Raw genomic sequence first — 20,388 nt, forward strand, 5'->3', positions numbered from 1 at the left:
TTACCACTTGCGGATTTGTTTGCCACACACATTTCTTGGTGGCTTCTTTGTTAACCATCGAAAAACATGAACGTCGTGTATGTGTTTTAGACCCTTTTTCTGAACCTCTATCAAAAGGGAGGTACCAATTAAAAGTATAGAGGTGCTCGTTCTATCTAAATGACACTCTTTAAATATGAATTCTGATATTTACTTCTGGCCACGTAAATACCCTCACAATATTTCAATACCAACAATCCACGACAGGTGATTTTCTTTGGTTATCATTACAACCAGATTATTTTATTTAATATCCTAATGACCAAGATAATGTTATATTCCATTTGTTTTGTAGAAACTTGTCTGGTTATTTGGTATTTAGTTTGATGCTCTCATGGGATGGTAAAATATTTGTTCATCAAGTTTGCATCATGAGTACTATATATATGTTCACATCATTATATTTTTATGGGAAGAAAATTCCATGCTTACACGATAGATTGCTTGTGCATGATGGCTAGGAGTCGAGGAAAATGTTTTTGATACACACTTTGAAGTACTTATAAAGTTGAAGACAACATTCTTAATGTTGTGCGAGCATATCTTAGTCACTTCAAGAGAGCATAGCTTTCATAAATTATCCTTTGCATTTAATACTCATTACATTGAATTATGTGAAGTAAATCTTAACATATTTTAATTATTACGTGGTTATTTTTATGTACTTAAATATTTACGTGCATTATTTATATGTAATATTTCTGACACTAGAAATAAGATAGTAAGAAGCTGTGGCAACGTACGGACATTCCACTAGTCTGAAAAAATGTACGCACTCATGTATGTAGGGGGAAGCGAAGGCTCGCCAAGTAGACAGCAAGCCCCCACCCGTCAGTCCTGTGTTACTCCGTCGTGAATTCGTGATACGTCTTGGACATCGGCCATGCGTAAAATGTAAGAACGCCTTGACTTCCAAGTTACGAATTTTAGAAAGTACGTCTCCGGCTCTGAGATACACTATTTGGCCCTCCTTCTTCCCCTCTCTCCTCTCGTCCCCGTCGTTGCGTGCTTTGATCGGGATCGATGGCGGCGGAGGCGGAGGACCCGGCGGCGACGGCGACGCTCGAGAAGTTCCGCCTCTACGAGACGCGCGCCGTGAGCACCCCCTTATCCCCTCTCCTCCCTACGAGCCACGCGCCCGCGGGGGAATAGCTTAGCTTAATTGACGCGCGTCCGAATTGGCTGTTGCTCCGCAGAGGTTCTACGTGATCGGGAGCTCGCGGGAGAAGCGGTCGTTCCGGGTGCTCAAGATCGACCGCTCGGAGCCGTCGGAGCTCCACCTCAGCGAGGACCCCGTCTGGTACTCCCAGCAGGAGGTCAAGAGCCTGCTCCAGCGCATCGCCGAGGGCAACCGCTCCACCGGCGGGCTCACCTTCGTCACCAAGGCCTACGGCATCGCAGGTGCCCCCCCTTACCGTCTAATCCGTCCTACCACACACAATGCTCATTCATCCAGTTGCATTGGGTTGGACTGAATTTCGTTGTTACCCTTGCCTGAATTGCTCTTTGGAGATTTGACTCTTGATGATACAGTAAGCTGTATGCTAGCTCAAGCCTTTTATACATCATCAGATTAATTGTGTTGCGAATGACAGATAACTTCCTCTTTACTTGATAATTTATCCCTGTGTTGGAAATTGCCGGTGGTTTCATCACCTCAAATGCCTGCTTTGTTTGGTCAGTTGGATTGTCGTAGGTAGGTATACTTTATGACGCGGTGCTTGTATTCTTCGTTTTGGATTCCAAAAGATGACAAAGAAACCTTCAAATCTATCGCTAAAATTTGTTTGGTCTTTACTAGATACGTTCCTTCTGGAGACACGTGTGGTACCAACAAGCTATCTTCCCAGGCAGATACTGGTATTGGTTCTGCTTTGATAGTACGAGTCGGTTCACCTCGAGTTGGTTCCCACGTGCTGAGCGCGGATGCACGCGGTGGAAAGAACAACATCACGCTGACCAGTAGGACCTAAAGTTTCTCAGAGTCCAGTTCCAAAACTATACCGAGCGATTATAACTTTATAAGTTTACCATCGGATCAAGACAACATACCCGAAACATGACGGACATCCGGAATGTGAGCCACCTTGAGTGGGAGAAGTCGCGGTGCAAGCGCTGCGGCGAGCCAGTACGGCGGAGCAGAGGCCATGAAAGCGACGGAGGTCGCGTGGTGGAGAGAGGCGGTGCATTGGGGGTAGGAGTGGTGGCGACGCCGAGTCTTCCGAAGAATCGTGTGGAGGAGTGTGATATCCGGCCTGATTATTCTTACAAAATTAGCAACAGGAATTTGGTAGGAAAAGAGAGGAATTTGGGATCGATCTAGGGTTTATATAATATCGTTCGGAAGATCTCCTTGATGCGACAGATCAATAGGTTTACTAGTAGCACCTTAAGAGAATCTTAGCACGCCGAAGAAGTCGCGATTTGAGGGCGAAAAGACATCCGCAAATCGGATACGGTAAACGAAATAACAAATTTTAAAAAAATATGATGTGGGAGACAGAACATGCATTCCATTCGATAGTTGATTGCGCACATACAAAAGCGACTTGAATTTGCATAAAATTTGACCTAAATTCGACGCCCTACCTACCAAAATTGGGCTTCGGGATGCTCATTGGAGCCTTTTGACGTGGAGGGGACACAGATGGCGATGCTGCAGCGGTCTCACTCGTCGTCTCTGCTGACGAAGTTGCAGGCCTTCTCTGCTACCCCCAATTTTGGTAGGTAGGGCGTCAAATTTAGGTCAAATTTTATGCAAATTCAAGTCGCTTTTGTATGTGCGCAATCAACTGTCGAATGGAATGCATGTTCTATCTCCCACATCATATTTTTTTAAAATTTGTTATTTCGTTTACCGTATCTGATTTGCGGATGTCTTTTTCGGCCCTCAAATCGCGACTTCTTCGGCGTGCTAAGATGCTCTTAAGGTGCTACTAGTAAACCTGTTGATCTGTCGCATCAAGGGAGATCTTCCGAACGATATTAATATAAACCCTAGATCGATCCCAAATTCCTCTCTTTTCCTACCAAATTCCTGTTGCTAATTTTGTGAGAATAATCAGGCCGGATATCACACTCCTCCACACGATTCTTCGGAAGACCTGGCGTCGCCACCACTCCTACCCCCAATGCACCGCCTCTCCTCCACCACGCGACCTCTCGTCGCTTTCATGGCCTCTGCTCCGCCGTACCTGGTCGCCGGCAGCGCTTGCACTGCGACTTCTCCCACTCAAGGTGGCTCACATTCCGGATGTCCGTCATGTTTCTGGGTATGTTGTCTTGATCCGATGGTAAACTTATAAAGTTATAATCGCTCGGTATAGTTTTGAACTGGACTCGAGAAACTTTAGGTTTTTATTCACCCTTTTTTTCTAGATACTGGTATTGGTTCTGCTTTGATAGTACTTTATGACGCGGTGCTTGTATTCTTCGTTTTGGATTCCAAAAGATGACAAAGAAACCTTCAAATCTATCGCTAAAATTTGTTTGGTCTTTACTAGATACGTTCCTTCTGGAGACACGCGTGGTACCAACAAGCTATCTTCCCAGGCAGATACTGGTATTGGTTCTGCTTTGATAGTACGAGTAGGTTCACCTCGAGTTTGGTTCCCACGTGCTGAGCGCGGATGCACGCGGTGAAAAAAAAAACAACATCACGCGGCTAGGAGCAACCACAGCTCCCTAATTCTAGGGAGTTTAGAGCTCTTAGAAGATTGATGTGAACTCAGAGATAGTTGTTAACCCCAGTTTGCTTATAGTCCCTCCGTTCCATAATCTTTTCGTGGTTTTAGTTCAGATTTGAACTACAATCACAACAAGAATTATGGAACAGAGGGAGTATTTCTTTTGTGATTTGACAATCACCTTCTTCACCAGAAGACTCACATCCTCGTGCCATTTTTTTTTCTGAACACGCATGTCTTTGTTTCTGTCACTGTAGGTTGTATCAAGTTCTTGGAGTCATATTACCTGATTTTAGTGACCAAGCGTCGTCAAGTTGGCTGCATTTGTGGCCATGCTATATATTGTATAGATGAGAGCCAGATGATCACCATCCCACACTCAACTGTACAGACAGATGTTGCAAACTCTAAGAACGAGCTGAGGTATAGGCTATCTTTCACAGCTTTTAACTTATGGCTAGTCATGTACATACAATTAGTAATTTACTAGATGTTACATATGATGCCTTCCTAACAGGTACAAGAAGCTCTTGGAAAGCGTTGATCTCGCAAAAGATTTTTTCTATAGCTACACATACCCAATCATGCAGAGCTTGCAGCAGAATGTCACTTCTGCAGGGATGAAGGAAATGCCTTACGAAAATTTGTTTGTATGGAATAGTTTCCTGACAGAGCCAATTCGATCAAGGTGCAACAATGCTCTCTGGAATGTAGCTCTGGTCCATGGGCACTTCAAGCAGGTTATGTGTAACAAATTGTCTGCCACATGGATTGGTTTTGCTGCCATTAGTATTTCAATAGGTTGCTTCTCCATTTCTGATATAACTTACAATTGATTGAGAGCTTCACGTTATTTAGTTTGTTTGGATCTTGAGAACATGGTGGGTGGATGCCAGTACCCGATTTTGGTAAAGAATGCATACCAAATTGCTAATCGAAATGCTGATATCTTATACATTCTTCTTATGTACCAGAGTAGAAATTTGAAACAATTTTTACCTAAGAGAAAAGTTGCTGTAATTTCAATTTGAATATTCTGTTGCCATCATAGAAAAGAAGTTCAAATAGATTGTTGCAATGACTTGTAATGTTGGACAAGGGCTTCATACTTGTCATCTCTGTGTTCCATAGTCCTTACTGAATGAAACTATTTTTTCTTGAACTACAGAACTAGGCTTCGAAATTATTATTTGTTGCTTGATTGATGGTTACTGCTATTGTAAATTAGCTACTTGTTCATCTTATACGAAAAAATAATTCCTAACTTGCAGCTGATCTTTGTATAAGTGTTCAAATAGAATTACGACTTAAGGTTATTGTTTATAAACTTCCCATATTAACAACTAACATAATTTTTTAGTCTCTAAAAAAAACTAACATAATTTTTTTGTCAGGTCAAGCTGTCAATTTTTGGCAGGGATTTAAATGTTATCCTTATTTCTAGAAGATCTCGACATTTTGCTGGGACACGGTAGGTTTCATGTGCATTAAGATTAGCATATTTCTGGATGTTCTTTCACTGTATATGAGAGTCAAGTTCGTTTATTCATGCTTACATCCTATCATCCCGTGTTTATTTGTTTTATGTTGATTTATCCCATGCATGTGAAGATCTTGCTTTGGATGACTCAATGTTCAGGCGTTACTTCTCAAATGAATATTTGATAGTCATATGCTATTTATTTCCTCTACTTTGGCAACTGAGGACAACAAAAATATTGTTATGCTGGTGCAGTAACATGTCATTTTTATTTAATCGAAAACTTACTACCTCCCACATGGTATATGTAGGTATTTAAAAAGAGGTGTGAATGACCATGGAAAAGTTGCTAATGATGTCGAAACAGAGCAAATAGTATTTGAAGAGGAAGCTGGTTCCTGGAAGGGAAGAATGAGTGCAGTAGTACAGATGCGAGGATCGATCCCTCTTTTTTGGTCGCAAGAGGCTGGCCGACTTAGTCCTAAGCCTGATATTTTTGGTAAATAATTTTTCTAACGAATTACCCTATAACCTCTCAGCTGAAATTAATTTATATAGTTCAATTGGAGAATTTCAATTATGAGGCCAAACTTTTAATTATCTGATATTGCTTTTGTTACACCTGCATATATGAGAAATATTCTCTCTCAACTCTTAGATGTTTGCCAATATCTTGTCTGGTTATTTATTTATTACCTTGAAATGCATATTTTTTCTTTGCATTCTCACTTTTGGATTCTGGTGCAGTGCAGAGGTATGATCCTACTTATGAAGCAACCAAGTTACATTTTGAGGATCTTGCTCAGCGTTATGGACAACCTATCATAATACTTAATTTAATAAAGGTATGTGCTTGCCACTTGATTCTAGCTGAATTGTCTTGTTGTTAATGACGATTCTGGCGCTGTGCCCTTTAAATTTGAGATGAAATTAATGATTCCTGTACATGATACAGAGAAAAAGTCATTGCCTTAAGGAATGTCGACATCTTTATGTAGCTTGATATTTAAGGTTTGATCTCAAATTTTGTAGCTCAACTAACTTTGTTATGCATAAAATTATTTGCTAAAGTTGCACCCTCAGGATTTCTTGGTTGCACTTGATTATTTGTGCTTCCAAGTAGTACAAAATAATATTCAAGATAACAAGAGTAATGTGCCACCTGAAGTCAAAACTCAAATTCATAAAATAGATGATTTGTTCCTCTTAGTTCTTCGAAGTTCAACTTGTTTCCTCAGCAACTTCTACTTATGCGTGTTCAATTGTGGTGGTACAGAGTTGCTATCCCACTTTTACTTGTTTGTACAGCTAGCCATTTATCTTTGTTTCTTAATGTATGACTCATTATATTTTTGTGCTCTCTGTGCAGACGGTTGAAAAAAGGCCACGAGAGATGATGCTCAGGCGTGAATTTTCTAAGGCAGTTGAGTATCTTAATCAAAATGTGCCTGAAGAGAGGAAACTGAGATTCATTCACTGGGATTTTCATAAATTTGCGAAAAGGTTTTATATTGATTCTTGATAAATAATAAGGTCAAACCTGCATGAGTTCTGTAAATGTGCTAATGATTCTCTATCTGTTATGTCAGCAAGTCCGCAAATGTATTGGGCGTTTTAGGAGGTGTAGCAAGTGAAGCACTGGACCTTACTGGGTTTTACTACAGTGGAAAGCCAAAAGTTCAGAAAAGAAGGTCAATCCGTCGAACTAGCACTGCAAGGTACATATATCAGTTCATCAGCTATATACAATTTCGTGTAAAGCAACCAAACCAATATACATATATTAATATGGATTACTCCCATAAACTTTTAAGCACAGACTTGAAAATGGAAAATAAGAATTGATATATTATCAGACCCAGTTTATCTAGAAAACAAGTACAATCACTGGCCAACTGCATTCAGCCAATGAGTCAAAACTGTTTATGGGAAAAATCACGGACCACATCTGTATCAGTCTGTTGAAGTTACGAATAAGGGCCGAGGGTCTAAAGTGGAATCTATGCTGTTTCAAAGAGGAAACATATCCTAACTGCAAAATGACACCATTTCTGCAACTTCCTTTCACAGGGATGGCTCTATTGATATAAGAGCTAGTTCTGGAGATCTACCAAGACTTTCTAGTAGTGCTGATGCGCTTGGTTCCACAGGTTCTCAGGATATGAGAAAAAATGATAGCAAACAAGAGCCTCTGGGTGATGCTCCTTGTTATCAAACTGGAGTTCTTCGTACGAATTGCATAGACTGCCTGGATCGCACAAATGTCGCACAGTATGCTTATGGCCTTGCTGCTTTGGGGAGGCAACTTCATGCAATGGGACTGACAGATGTTTCAAAAATCCATCCAGATAGCAGCATTGCTTCAGCTTTAATGGAAATGTACCAGAGCATGGGTGATGCACTTGCTCATCAGTATGGAGGTTCTGCAGCACATAATACGGTCAGTATATTTTCACCTCTTGCTGTCTCATCTTATGTCAAATCAATAGTATATGAGTAACTTATATTGTCATTAAGGCTTTCATAAGGAACTTCCTGTTGTTACTTCAGAGTTGATGTACCGGATACATGTATTTGTGCGTTCTTTTCTGTGGATAGCAAATTGGGATAAATCTGGTTATCTTCTACTTCCTCTATGCCAAAGTGCAGTATATATTAGTTTTGGCCAAAGTCAAATGCAATAAACTTTGACTTTAACCAAAACTAATATGCGCTACATTTTGGCATAGAGGAGTATCTGTTATCTAATTGCATATATTATTGCTGATGGTATGTTGTTGGTCTGCCCATAACTTGCCCCTCTTCCCTAATTTCGGTATGCCCTTATTCTCCAGTGAACATAAAAGTGTATACTTGTTTCTTCTCAGGTTTTCCCTGAGAGGCAAGGGAAGTGGAAGGCTACTACACAGTCTAGGGAGTTTCTAAAATCAATTAAACGATATTACAGCAATGCCTACACTGATGGTGAGAAACAAGATGCTATAAATTTGTAAGTCTCTCATGTGAGTTTATCATCAAGAAATCTTAACCAGACAACTTGAGCTCTTGAGCTGTTTACTGCTGGTAAGTGGAATTTGGGTTCCTGCACTAATTGTTAGTTTGGTGATATTACCAGATTTCTGGGTTATTTCCAACCTCAAGAAGGAAAGCCAGCTCTCTGGGAGCTGGATACTGATTACTATCTCCATGTGACAACAGCTGGTGATGATAGCTACCATTTGAGGTAAACGGAGTTCTGGTTCTGTACTTCAGTTTGTACGCTATTGCAGTTTTACTCCCTTAACATCGCAAGGTGTGGCGTGTGTAATTTTCTGCAATAAAATGTCCGTCGTTCCTGTTAAATCACAGTTCTGCACCTGGAAATAATGTGTCTGGGGGATCTGGAGATGCCATGAGCCCTAGATCCACATTGAGCCCTGTGCCAGCATGTAAAGATGACTTCTCAAGGATGAAGCTTACTTCATTTGACAAACTTATAGAAAGGACCTGTAGTTCGCTTAGGGATGTGAGGCTTCACCGTGATGCTGATCTAAAGCCAAGTGGTGGTGTTGGAACTTCTGGAATGGCTCCAGATGCAGCGTACATATTCTTTCCCTCATAGTTCTTGGCTGAATATACTTTCTTCATGTTGCACTTACAGCTTGTTTCTATGATTCAGTGAAATACAGCTCAAAACCCCAAACTGGTTGTTTGGTCAAAGAAAACATGCAGAGCCAGCTCCAACAACCAAAGTTATTCCAGTGGAAAATGTGAACGATGGAAACAAAGATGACACGCATGCCTCTATATGCGGGGAACTGAACTGGCTTTCCTCCTCAGCAGATTTATGTGAGGAGGACAATTTCAGAAGGTAGTGCCAGGATAATCTGTATGGATGTGTTTTGCTGGTGATTCTGATAGCTATCATATCTACTATCTGCCATCAAAATATTTGAAATTGTATGAACTCAAAATTATGCAGGTATTTGGCATTCACAACAGCGGATGCAGAGAATGGCTGGTACAGTGGAACACTGTTATACGACCAAGATGAGAACAGCGGGGCTTATAAACATTATTCCGAACTATGCCAGGTCAGCAAACTCTCTGGATTTTACATTGGCCTAACATTCTAAAATCTCATCGATGTCTTGCTTACCCACACTGGCACACACATATGCTCACCTATTAATGTCCTCGGCATATGGTAGGGGCCTGTCATGGATCCTTTTGAGCATGATCCCGAGAAAGAACGCCATTACGCGGAGGCTCTTAGTGTGGATATTGCGATCACGGACGACGCGCAGGTGGAAGCAGAAATGAAAGCCGCGCTGGACGACTACCAGATAGTAGGTTCGGACCTGTGCATCATCCCGTCGTGCGGGGCCCTTGCCGAGGATCCAAGCCAGCTGACGAGGTGGATCATCGGGGACGAGAAGCTACGCGTCGTCAGTGCCGTGCAGTAGCTCGGTCTGTGTTAAAGAGAATGTACAGGCTGCTAGAACATTCTTGGAATTCGTTTCGTGTATATAAAGCGCTCGCTGTACAAAACAAGGTGTCCGTCCATTTTTTCTGGTGGGAGGAAATAATAATTAAGCATCCTTGGAGGCCTTCGTCGATGTAGGATTGGAGAACACTGAACACAGACACGGTAAACCAAGGATGTTTTAAGGTGTGTATGTATATTCACAATTGGCTCATTGTGTTGAGTCAGGTTCTGTGTTATTGAATTGCACATGCAAATAATTTCAATCGAAGTATTTTGTCGTTGAGTTGCTTAGCAGCCTCTGATTTTTTTTTTTTTTTTTTTTGGATACTGACGAAAATGACCGATATCAGCATCAACCCTAGTTGCTGTTCTCCAATGCTTATCCACATCACAGATCTATTGTCTTCTCTTGAAGAATAAACTATGAGCACCGGTGACAAACTTGCCTATTGCTTTCGTGTTGATCATTGGCCTTTCCATTTCTTGAACTTATCCTGATGAGAAACAAGTGAAGTAGCAGTTGCACAAACAATGAATCAACATGTGTAGAATCAAAGAGTTGTGATCGATTCTTCATTCTCTTTGGTTGGACGGCGCAGCAGAGACTTTTCAAATAACTAAAATATTTCCAAAAAATAGTACTAAAAAAGGGTTATGCATTTTTTTATAAAATAGTTGTGTTTATAAAACTAATACTCCGTACTAGTAGTATCAAGCAGGTCCACTGTATCATCAGCAAAGACTAAGGAATAGAGTGCTGAGTCAGCAGTATAGCAGGCATCATCACTTGCAGATTTGCAGTTGGAGAGTTCGCAAGCAGCACACGCAGCATGTCCATCTCCACCGCTTCCCGCCGCGCTCTGAGCCGGATCGGCGGCGCCCTCCGGCGGTCCTTCTCGTCGGCGCCGGACTCCGCCGCGGGGTACCAAGTCTCCGGCGGGCCGAGCTTCATGCGCGCGGCGGTCTTCTGGGAGCCCGGCCGCCCGCTCACCATGGAGGAGTTCCGCATGCCGCGCCCCAAGGCCGGCGAGGTCCTCGTCAAGACCAAAGGTCCCGCCCCGCCTCTGTTTCCCCTTGCCAGTAGATAGATCACTTCCCTTGCTTGTCAGTTCAATCAAGATGAACTCTCTTCATCCCCGAAAAATAAAGTATCTCAAGTGGATGAAGCTAATGCTAGTGGCTAGGTACGCGAATGCACGATAATCCATCATTTTGTCAGGCGTGTTAGTACACAATAATCCAGCAATTTGTTTGTGGAATGGGTTTTGCTGGTCAAAATCAAATGCCGCAGCTCCATGGTTTTGATCTGACATGGGCTCGCTCAACTTATGCAGCTTGTGGAGTTTGCCACTCCGATCTCCATGTCATGAAAGGCGAGCTCCCTTTCTCGAGCCCTTGCGTTGTTGGACATGAGATCACCGGGGAGGTGGTCGACCATGGCGCCCACACGCCTGCTGAGATCGTCAATAGGTATTGTAAAATACCGGTGCATCTGAAAGAAGATATACTTTCAAGAAAGAACACCTGTTAATGTATTAGAATACTGGTGCATCAGTAACTGTTTAGGATGACAACAGGAGGTGCTTCGCCCCTTTGAGAATCGCACAAAATTTACAGCATGGATGGATGCTGATTTGTTCATAAATTTACTTTTTCTAGTTCTTAAATATTTCTGCAACCCTTTATTGAAGGAGTGAAGCGTGGAAGCACTAGCATCGATGTGACGCGTTCAAAGTCATGTTTGTTCACCCTGTTGACTTTCTGATAGCGGTGTTCTGAAATTGACCGGTTACTCCTAAATTAACAGGTTCCCAGTTGGTAGTCATGTCGTTGGCGCCTTCATAATGCCCTGCGGGAATTGCTTTTACTGTGTTAAGGTACCACCCTCTCTGGATTACGCCATCCTTTTTACGAAAGTTCTGCTTTGTTTTCTTGATTGCATCCATGTGCATGGATTTGATATAGGGCCAGGAAGACCTCTGCGAGTCTTTCTTCGCGTATAATCGTGCAAAAGGAACACTATATGATGGTGAAACCCGGCTATTTCTACGGAGCAATGGTACTTTCGGAATAGTCCTTTGCATGAACTGTCGCTAGTGTCGCGATATAAATGCAGTGTTTCTTATACTGTTGGAATGTTTCCAGGAAGGCCAGTGTACATGTACAGCATGGGTGGGCTTGCGGAATATTGTGTTGTGCCGGCCAATGCACTAGCAATTCTTCCTAGCTCGTTGCCGTACACAGAATCAGCGATTCTAGGATGTGCTGTGTTCACTGCATATGGCGCTTTGAGGCATGCTGCTGAAATGCGTGCTGGTGATTCGGTAGCAGTGATTGGGGTTGGAGGGGTCGGATCAAGGTTAGCTGATACAAGAATTTTTCCTTCCATCTCTGTTTGAAGAAAGGACTAAATTCTTTATAGCTTAGTAGCTTATGTTAGTGTGTCCTCATAATTCCAACCTTGCAGCTGCTTACAGATAGCGAAAGCCTTTGGAGCTTCTGAAATCATTGCGGTTGATGTTCTTGATGAGAAACTCCAGAATGCTAAAACTCTTGGAGCAACCCACACTGTAAACGCAGCGGAAGAAGATGCTGTTGAAAAGATCAAGGTATTTCGAGAGAAAACAAATTTGTGATTTAGCTCCGTGACGACTAAAGTTTTAAGATATAATGCAGTTAGTTGAGGTAGTGTTTCTTCATACCTCATCCTGATCGTGGGTTGTGTCCAAATGAACATTTTCAGTCTTAGCTAGTGTTCCCATTCAGATGTGAATATCTCCTTATTCACAGGAAATTACTGGTGGGAGGGGTGTGGATGTGGCTGTGGAGGCACTTGGTAAGGCATTGACGTTTGCCCAGTGCACCCAAAGTGTACGAGATGGAGGCAAAGCTGTTATGATTGGGCTTGCTGCAACAAACGTAGTAGGCGAGGTGGACATAACCCGTCTTGTTCGCCGACAGGTATACAATCTAGCCCCAGTAAAGTGCAGTTAGTTCTCTAGACATAAAGCTAGTTCCTGCTAATATGTTAATTACCTTGTTGGCATTTGTAGCAATTTGCTTCCTCGGTTTAGTTGTATAGTCTTGGTGCAGCCACCTATTTCTGCTTGAATCTGATGTTATGTTTATCTGCTAACTAACTGCAACATTTTGCTATATTGGTACCACCATTGCATTCATATTTGGCATCCATTGTTAAATGCTACCATTAGACTGGATTGCCCTGCTTGCCTGTCTTACATTTCTTGGCTGCTAACATTATTACTTGGAACCAGGTCAAAATCATTGGGTCGTATGGGGCAAGAGCCAGGCAAGATCTTCCTCAGATAGTCAAGCTCGCAGAGAGGGGTGCCTTCGATCTCAAGAACGCCATATCAAGGAAATGCAAATTGGAAGAGGCAAACAGTGCCTACGAGGATATGAACAAGGGCAAGATCATTGGCCGAGCTGTAGTTGAAATCATGTAGTGCTGATCATATGTGGTTGGAAGTCTGGGTCAAACAAATAAGTGTAGGCTGTGATAATAAACTGATAATGGATTCCATGAACTTGGTATGTCTTGCAGCATGGTATCACTCCCTCATCTGTGTTGGACGCCAAAAATTGTTGATTAAAATATGGTTAAAATTTACATGGAGATGTCTGTCAATCTGTTCTTTCTGTTATACGTACTGTGAATGTTGGGTATATACTTTGTTAATTCTACAGCCATCTTTCCACTTTATACTGTTACAAAATCATGTCGCAGAAAATTCTCAGCTAGCATCAGAAACATCTGACGCAGTACGGACTAGAATGATAAACAGGCAGTGGTCAGTGGAGCTGTGCAACAGAAATGTACACTGCAAAGTGCAAACTCGAGCAACTTTCCATTTGGGCCGTATGAATCAATACATTCCTAATAAGATCTGTATGTTACAGGACAATAGTGACGCATATACCATGGGTTTCTACTTTCTAAGAATCATCCTACCAATGCTTTGTCACATGCATTTGTCTAGAAAAAAATTCATACTTAAGCAAATGTCCAATCCACGCAGCTTTCCTCTGTTCATGAGGTAGCCACCATTTCACTTTTCTTCTCCCGGCTGGAAGTGAGCAGCTTGTCGATCTCACCAAACACATCTTCAACCATGGCGTCTCCTTTTACCTAAAGCCGACAGAACAAATAACAGGCAAAAAAAATGTTTAATCGGTGCAGCATAGCACAACTTTGACAGCAAAAGATAGAACAAGTGTTAAGAAAGAACAAAATAAATTGATAACAATAAGAATTAATCCATCTAAGTAGCAGCAAAAACAAACATGTTCATAACTTTTGATAAATATACTTTTTTGCTGACTTCAGAGTAATCTCTGATAGGATAGTTCGAAGGAATATATACAACATAAACTAGAATAACATTGCCAGTCTCAAGTTGAAGAATAAGACACAGAGTTCTCAGATCGAAGGCTCTAGCTTTCTTACCTTGACTATAAGGTCCTCATATATCGAGACCAAAGACTCGATATTTTGATAATGAGTCTGCAACCTTAGCTTAACCTGTGAAAGAAAAGAAGCACACATGCGTGGAAATAAGATACAGATAACACTGCGCTCTTTGCGTATAAAAATCCACATAAATAGATAAGTGGTTTATGAGAAATGCCAGATTTGGAAAGAATAATCAAACACAACAATACTCTGTATAAAGTTCCATCATCAAACACACAGTTCAAGAACTGGCATGCTACATCAGAAACTCTGCGTAAGGTTCCATCATCATAACAAGCAGTTCAAGAACTGGCATGCTACATCAGCAACTCTACCACCCAGATTCAGAAATATTCTCCACGGGTCCACGGTCATTAGTATCACAGCACACCATCGGATAAAAGTACCCCTGGAACATCGGTGCAAGTTCTTGCATGCTATAAACGTACAAATACCATACATTCAGCATCCAATTTTTTTATTGGACGCTAATGTATGAAAAAATGTACAATTTCCATACCACCATGAAATATGGTCCACGGTGCATAATAAGTATGTCAAGCTAGTTTTATTTAGCAGCAGACAAAAAACTATGTATTGTAGTAATGCTATGTACAGCATGTCTAATAACAACTATGCACTTCCACCCTGTCTAAAAATAAATGCACAACTAGGTTTGACATCTATCTTAACTAATACTCCCTCCATTTCAATGAATAAGGCGTCCTCGTTTTTCGTTTTTTTTTCTTTGAGCAAGAATTGCTTTAGATATATAAAGATTGTTGGTATAAAATTAGCCTCATTAGAAAGTGTTTTTCAATATGAATCCAACAATACTAATTACATACAATATAATTAAGATTTTGTTGCTCAATTTTTTCGGTCAAAGTTCATCTTGAAATACGAATAAACATGTACCTTTTCTTCTGTATCGTCAAATCTTTGTGTAAGTCTTGATGCAATTTCTTCGTTCTCTGGCGGGGAATACTTAAGATGGTATATTTTCCCAGTTACAGGATCCAGCCGTCTGCCAACCACCCTTTCAACAAGAAGTTCATCTGGAACCTGTATCGGTGATGGATGAGCTAATATTCCTCTCAAACAAGAACATGCTAATACTTACACTCTCCATTTCAGAATCTGCTTACTAAACTGAAGCCACTTTCACAATAGAAAAAACATGACAAATACATCAATTTGGAATTACATATAGTCTTATTTAGTCTATAATGAAATTACATAAAGTCTTATTTAGTCTACACAAAAAAAAACTGCTCCATTTCAGAGTTGCTGATATAATATGTTATAGTGTTAGCACTTAGCAAAGTAATTACAAATGCTCAATTTGAAATTGTATATCTTATTTAGTCTGAAAAGAAGAATCTTTGAATCTTATTATGTAACTACCAACAAAAGGTAGATATATATTTACCTCCATTTTTGCCAAAGGAAATTTCAACATTAGTCACATCGACAGTGTTTGCCCTATTCAAACTATTAGTTAGACTAAGGGTAGCTGTCATCAGTGTTTGAAGGTCTTGTAGCAGTGCTCAAACTTCACGAAATATAATTGGTACTACTAGTACCATACAACAACAAGGTGAAGTATGTTTCATAATTTGCATTACATATTTACATGTCAATAGCTTGATATAGTTGAGTGTTGGCACTTACATCCAATAGAATGAAAATGTCAGGCCGAATTCCAAGATTTTCTAGTGCCATGGACTGTGAATAACTTCTTGGGTAACCATCCAAAAGCCAGCCCTTTTCCTGAGCATCTGCTTGAAGAAGACGTTCCTTCACCATCTGACAATCTCCCAAAAATGTTTCTCAGTATCAACACTGCTAATTTGAACCACATCAATAAAAATGCAAAGAAAAGGCACCCACATTGACAACAATCTCGTCGGGAACCAGCTGTCCCTTCTCCATGAACTCCTTGGCCCGCTTCCCATTCTCGGTGCCTGTGGCGATTTCCGCCCTTAACAAATCTCCAGCTGAAATGTGCACCAGACCATACTGCAAATTACAGCCCCAGTTACTTGAAGGAAAACTAGTCCATGAGCAAGTCTTAAAAGTTTAACTGCATTGTTGTTAATGCACAAGGCTAATTACACAATACACATGGCATAATAACACAAGGGATAAATCTCCCAATTCAACAATGCATCATGAAACATAGTGAATCATTGTAGTACACGGCTGAAACCCAATTGCACATACTAACTTACTTTGGCCTTGATGAGCTCGCACTGCGTGCCCTTCCCGGACGCGGGAGCACCCGCTATCATGACATTCAGGGGATCGGCCTTCTCTGCGGCCACAGCCTGGAAATCCAAATCAAGAACCAACCAGTGAGAAGCTGTGATAGATACGTCACATTGTGTAAGTCCTTGATATAAGGAAAAAAAGGGCAGACCTTGGCCGCTCTAGGCGCCGGCGAGAGCCGGCGTTGTCGTGAGGAGTTGAGCCGTAGGGGGCTGGAGCCGTTGCGGGAGCCGCGGAAGAGGAGGCTGCCGTGGGGAATTGGCCTCTCGGCAGCCACGGGCGACGGCGAGAGGGAGGAGACGATGGCAGCGGCGGAGGCCGTGGAAGAAGCCATGAGCGGCGCTACCGGAGCAAAAGGTCAATACAGACGCGGTGGCTGGAGCTGGGAGCGGCGCGCCGGCGCCGGAGAGGATCGGAGATTAGAGAGGGAAGAAGGGGGGAACGTTCTTGTAGCAGGACAACGAAAAGGAAAAATGAATAAAAAACAAAATTGTGCCGAAAAAAAAAGAAAAATTGTTTTAACAAGTGGACCGAAACTCGTGTTATCTATCAGCATGTGTTAGAATCACACATTTCGATATAGTTTTCTTTGCATGCATATATACTCCTGGTCAAGAGATTCATGGTCAGTGTCTGCGATGGAACGATGTTTGCGTTAGTTGGCGACCGGTTCTTGTGCGTGGACTCGGCACAAAACTCCAATTGGGGATGCTTGCAAGTTCAACAACATGATGTTGCCTGCATTATCTAATATATACTTCTTGTTTCAAAATAAATTGTTCGAGTTTATCAAGATATAGTTGTATGTGATATATTTTTAATGTGTAGATACATCTGTATTTAGGAAAATTATAAGCATATTATTTTCGGACACATGAATACCATAGTTTAATGATCAGTTAGTGAATATCTTCTTTTAGTAAATTGCAGAGCTATTGTCCTCAAGATGTATTTCGCCGAAGTGGAAATAGAGGAGAGTCATGAAACTAATTTTCGGTCTCATGTATGGCATGAAAAATTTAACGTCTTATTTAGGTCTCGTTTGTAGGATTAGTGACAGGCCTTTCCACAAATTATAGGTCCTCGAACCATTATGGTTTGAACCTTCGCAAGTCGTTAACGAGAGAGATTTTCTAGAGCTAGGAGTCGTAGTTAAAGAGTAAATGTTAATATAGTATATATTTAGTTTTTCTGGACGTTTGTGCCTGCATATTAGCACAATATCATTCAAACAATAAACAAGCTCATACGAAAGTGCATCTAGCCCCCCACCCCCGGTTGTTAAAGAGACTAATGATAGTTGGGCTAAAATGACGTATTCGCCTCCAAGTAGAGTTGGGTGAAGGAGGGGGTGGATTAATCTCATTAATAACATGATCATGTATTTGTCTCATCAGAATGAAGTACCGATGCTCAGAAATTCCAGAGAAAATGAGAAAAGAAGAGGAGATGTTTTATTTATACATCTTTTGCTTAAGACCAAGTCATAAAAAAGATATGTACTATAAAGGGATCGACTCTTTGGGAATCAAAGACCTAGATGCACACAAATCCAATTGAGAAAATCCATAAAAAAATACCAAGAATGATAAGCCTATTTTCATTTTTCATGTGGTTTGAAGATTTTCGTTGGGATACCCGCTTGAGGGTTAAAACATGATATAGAAAGTCCAGATGTCTAGGTGTGGGCCTGGACAGGTCGAGTAAAATTTTGGACTCGCCTGAAGCCCTCCCAGAAGCAGAAGCAGAGTGAATGCCTATGCGTTTGGACCTTTGGTGGCAACCTAGAGGATTTGGACATGTCACACTAAGTTGTAATAGGGGCGGGGGACCTCGAAAAAGCTTGAGGTATCCATCATCCAACGAATCTTGCATATTCATGAGATAAAAGAGAGATGAGAACCAGATCAACAACTCTACCAAGTCAATTCTATTCACACCTATGCTCACTGTGAAGTTTGCCACTCTTGGGTTTGGGTTTGTGGAGAATCCTACACAGTGTGAGTCATCCGAGTGCTAGGTTCCTAGCTTGTGGATTGGCCGCAAAAAGTTTGAAAGGGTCGAAGATGTTAGATGAGGGGTGTGAATGGACTGCTACAAATTTTAATATTTTCTTTAGCAATTCATAGTTCAACAATTAAGTAAGTTCTCTTGATATGCAACTAGGTGGGAGCAATCTATATGAAATAATACAACTAGCTTCGCAAGATAAACAAGACAACAAGTTAGTAACATGTAATTAAGGTTAAAGATAACCACACAATGGAGACGAGGATGTAACCTGAAGTTTACACCTTTGGGGATGATAATCTCCATTGGAGCCACATGGTGACACAATGCACACCAATAGCTACAAGGGATTGCTCGAGCCTTCACACAATGTGAAGTGCCTCAATCTACTAAGTTATGCCTTTGAAGGCAACACACGGAACCTTAAAAAACTTGCTTGGCACTTCTCGAAAATATAAGTGGAGGCTCCTAAGCTTGCCCAGAAGCCCTACGTCAGCATGCATGGCTAGGCCCCAAGACAACTTCTTTTATTTAGGGTGGATAAACACCAACTTGATCTTTTCCATCCCTCCCTAAAATATCAACATATTCTAAGACTAGCGAGGGTGATCTCAAAGGTTTAAACTCTTGCAACAATGGAGAAGAAAGGGAAAAGTCGTGCCTTCTTTCGTGGGGAAGGATCCTTATATAGTGGCTGGTCCAAGTCCAACCGTTATAGCTATTCTCATGTGTGGTTCACAAGCTGCGGGGTAAGCCACCCTTGGTAGAAAAATGGCCTTCCGTCCAGCCCCATTAGTCGCCAAAATAAAGGAACCGCGACTAATGGGGTCTTTAGTCGCGGTTCGGAGTGGCGAACCGCGACTAAGCTGAGCCCAGCACGCGCTCGGCCGGGCCGGGTGGACGGGAGGGGCTTTAGTCGCGGTTGGCCGGGCCAACCGCGACTAAGGTCCTCGAGCACTGGCCGAAGGCCTTTAGTCGCGGTTGGCCGGGGCCAACCGCGACTAAAGCCCATCCCTATAAAGGGCCTCGGCTCACGGCACTTAGCCATTTGGTGCCACTTCTCTTCACAAGCTTCACAAGGGGTGTAGGTTTGCTTTTGGTTCCTCTTATGCACACAAGGTGTTTGATAAAAATGCCCCAAGAGCATGAAACAAACATGATATGAAGTGTTGGAGCCACACTTGAGCTTCCTTATTTATTTTTTCCTCCTCGATCGCGAGTTAGCAACTTGAACCTTTCATGTGTCATTGATAAAATATGCATGTGTGTAGTTCATTGTTTAATTTATATTGTTTGTAGCTAGTTAGTTTAACAAATGCACGATGGTTAATTATATATTTTATATTATAATAATGCGGATGAATCGGCAATGGATGTACGGTAGCAGACTCTCACGAGCGAGTTCACTACGGGTTTGAAAGATTTCCTCGTAGTGGCTAATGCGAACAAGCGGGGGTTTTGTTATACGTCCATGTGTTAGCTTGTAAGAATCGGAAGGGTTACTCTTCCTCAAGAGATGTTCACATGCACCGCTCGGCACGGTTTCATGCCAAGCTATAATTGTTGGACCAAGCATGGAGAAAGAGGGGTTATAATGGAAGAAGATGAAGAAGGGGATGATTTCATCGATGAAAGCTATCTTGCTCATTTCGGTGATACTTTCATGGAGGATGCTGAAGGTGAAGGGGAAGGTGAAGGTGAAGAAGAGGCACGTGATGAGCCCGTTGATGATCTTGGTCGGACCATTGCTGATGCACGGAGACGGCTGCGAAACTAAAAAGGAGAGGGAGAATTTGGATCGCATGTTAGAGGATCACGAAAGGCGGCTGTACCCCGGATGCGATGATGGTCTGAAAAAGCTGGGCTGCACACTTTGGATTTGCTGAAATGGAAGGCACGGGCGGGTGTAGCTGACTCGGCATTTGAAAACTTGCTGAAAATGTTGAAGAATATGTTTCCA

The 20,388-nt window shown here is 41.8% G+C and overlaps 3 protein-coding genes across 3 annotated transcripts; 2 read left to right on the forward strand and 1 right to left on the reverse strand.

Moving 5' to 3' along the window:
• Positions 1-1,027: 1,027 nt before the first annotated feature.
• On the forward strand, positions 1,028-9,956 carry LOC124691249 (phosphatidylinositol-3-phosphatase SAC1-like). Its single transcript, XM_047224524.1, has 16 exons — positions 1,028-1,134; positions 1,236-1,440; positions 3,983-4,148; positions 4,243-4,465; positions 5,120-5,196; positions 5,517-5,704; positions 5,953-6,050; positions 6,575-6,708; positions 6,795-6,923; positions 7,276-7,645; positions 8,073-8,194; positions 8,321-8,428; positions 8,554-8,784; positions 8,864-9,055; positions 9,167-9,278; positions 9,396-9,956. The coding sequence occupies exons 1-16, from the start codon at positions 1,063-1,065 to the stop codon at positions 9,648-9,650; spliced, it is 2,682 nt and encodes an 893-aa protein (XP_047080480.1). The 5' UTR covers positions 1,028-1,062; the 3' UTR covers positions 9,651-9,956.
• Positions 9,957-10,375: 419 nt separating this feature from the next.
• LOC124691265 (alcohol dehydrogenase-like) lies at positions 10,376-13,322 on the forward strand. The gene is made up of 8 exons (XM_047224542.1): positions 10,376-10,723; positions 11,008-11,143; positions 11,481-11,550; positions 11,639-11,732; positions 11,819-12,032; positions 12,141-12,282; positions 12,464-12,634; positions 12,949-13,322. The coding sequence occupies exons 1-8, from the start codon at positions 10,504-10,506 to the stop codon at positions 13,138-13,140; spliced, it is 1,239 nt and encodes a 412-aa protein (XP_047080498.1). The 5' UTR covers positions 10,376-10,503; the 3' UTR covers positions 13,141-13,322.
• Positions 13,323-13,669: 347 nt separating this feature from the next.
• LOC124691259 (adenylate kinase, chloroplastic-like) lies at positions 13,670-16,853 on the reverse strand. Its single transcript, XM_047224536.1, has 7 exons — positions 16,570-16,853; positions 16,382-16,477; positions 16,041-16,169; positions 15,822-15,956; positions 15,066-15,212; positions 14,142-14,216; positions 13,670-13,823 (listed from the first exon to the last, which is right to left on the reverse strand). Exons 1-7 carry the CDS (start codon positions 16,750-16,752, stop codon positions 13,725-13,727), a joined length of 864 nt encoding a protein of 287 aa, XP_047080492.1. The 5' UTR covers positions 16,753-16,853; the 3' UTR covers positions 13,670-13,724.
• Positions 16,854-20,388: the final 3,535 nt, after the last annotated feature.

The sequence above is a fragment of the Lolium rigidum genome, chromosome 1, assembly GCF_022539505.1.
Source record: "Lolium rigidum isolate FL_2022 chromosome 1, APGP_CSIRO_Lrig_0.1, whole genome shotgun sequence".
NCBI lineage: Eukaryota > Viridiplantae > Streptophyta > Magnoliopsida > Poales > Poaceae > Lolium > Lolium rigidum.

Coding starts and splice junctions, on each gene's coding strand:
- LOC124691249 (XM_047224524.1), top strand. CDS start 1,063: ATGGCGGCGGAGGCGGAGGACCCGGCGGCGACGGCGACGCTCGAGAAG. Junction 6,709..6,794: donor TTTCATAAATTTGCGAAAAG/GTTTTATATTGA, acceptor CTGTTATGTCAG/CAAGTCCGCAAATGTATTGG. Junction 6,924..7,275: donor CGTCGAACTAGCACTGCAAG/GTACATATATCA, acceptor TTCCTTTCACAG/GGATGGCTCTATTGATATAA.
- LOC124691265 (XM_047224542.1), top strand. CDS start 10,504: ATGTCCATCTCCACCGCTTCCCGCCGCGCTCTGAGCCGGATCGGCGGC. Junction 11,144..11,480: donor CCTGCTGAGATCGTCAATAG/GTATTGTAAAAT, acceptor CTAAATTAACAG/GTTCCCAGTTGGTAGTCATG. Junction 11,551..11,638: donor ATTGCTTTTACTGTGTTAAG/GTACCACCCTCT, acceptor GATTTGATATAG/GGCCAGGAAGACCTCTGCGA.
- LOC124691259 (XM_047224536.1), bottom strand. CDS start 16,752: ATGGCTTCTTCCACGGCCTCCGCCGCTGCCATCGTCTCCTCCCTCTCG. Junction 16,478..16,569: donor CGGCGCCTAGAGCGGCCAAG/GTCTGCCCTTTT, acceptor TTGGATTTCCAG/GCTGTGGCCGCAGAGAAGGC. Junction 13,824..14,141: donor ATGAGGACCTTATAGTCAAG/GTAAGAAAGCTA, acceptor TGTCGGCTTTAG/GTAAAAGGAGACGCCATGGT.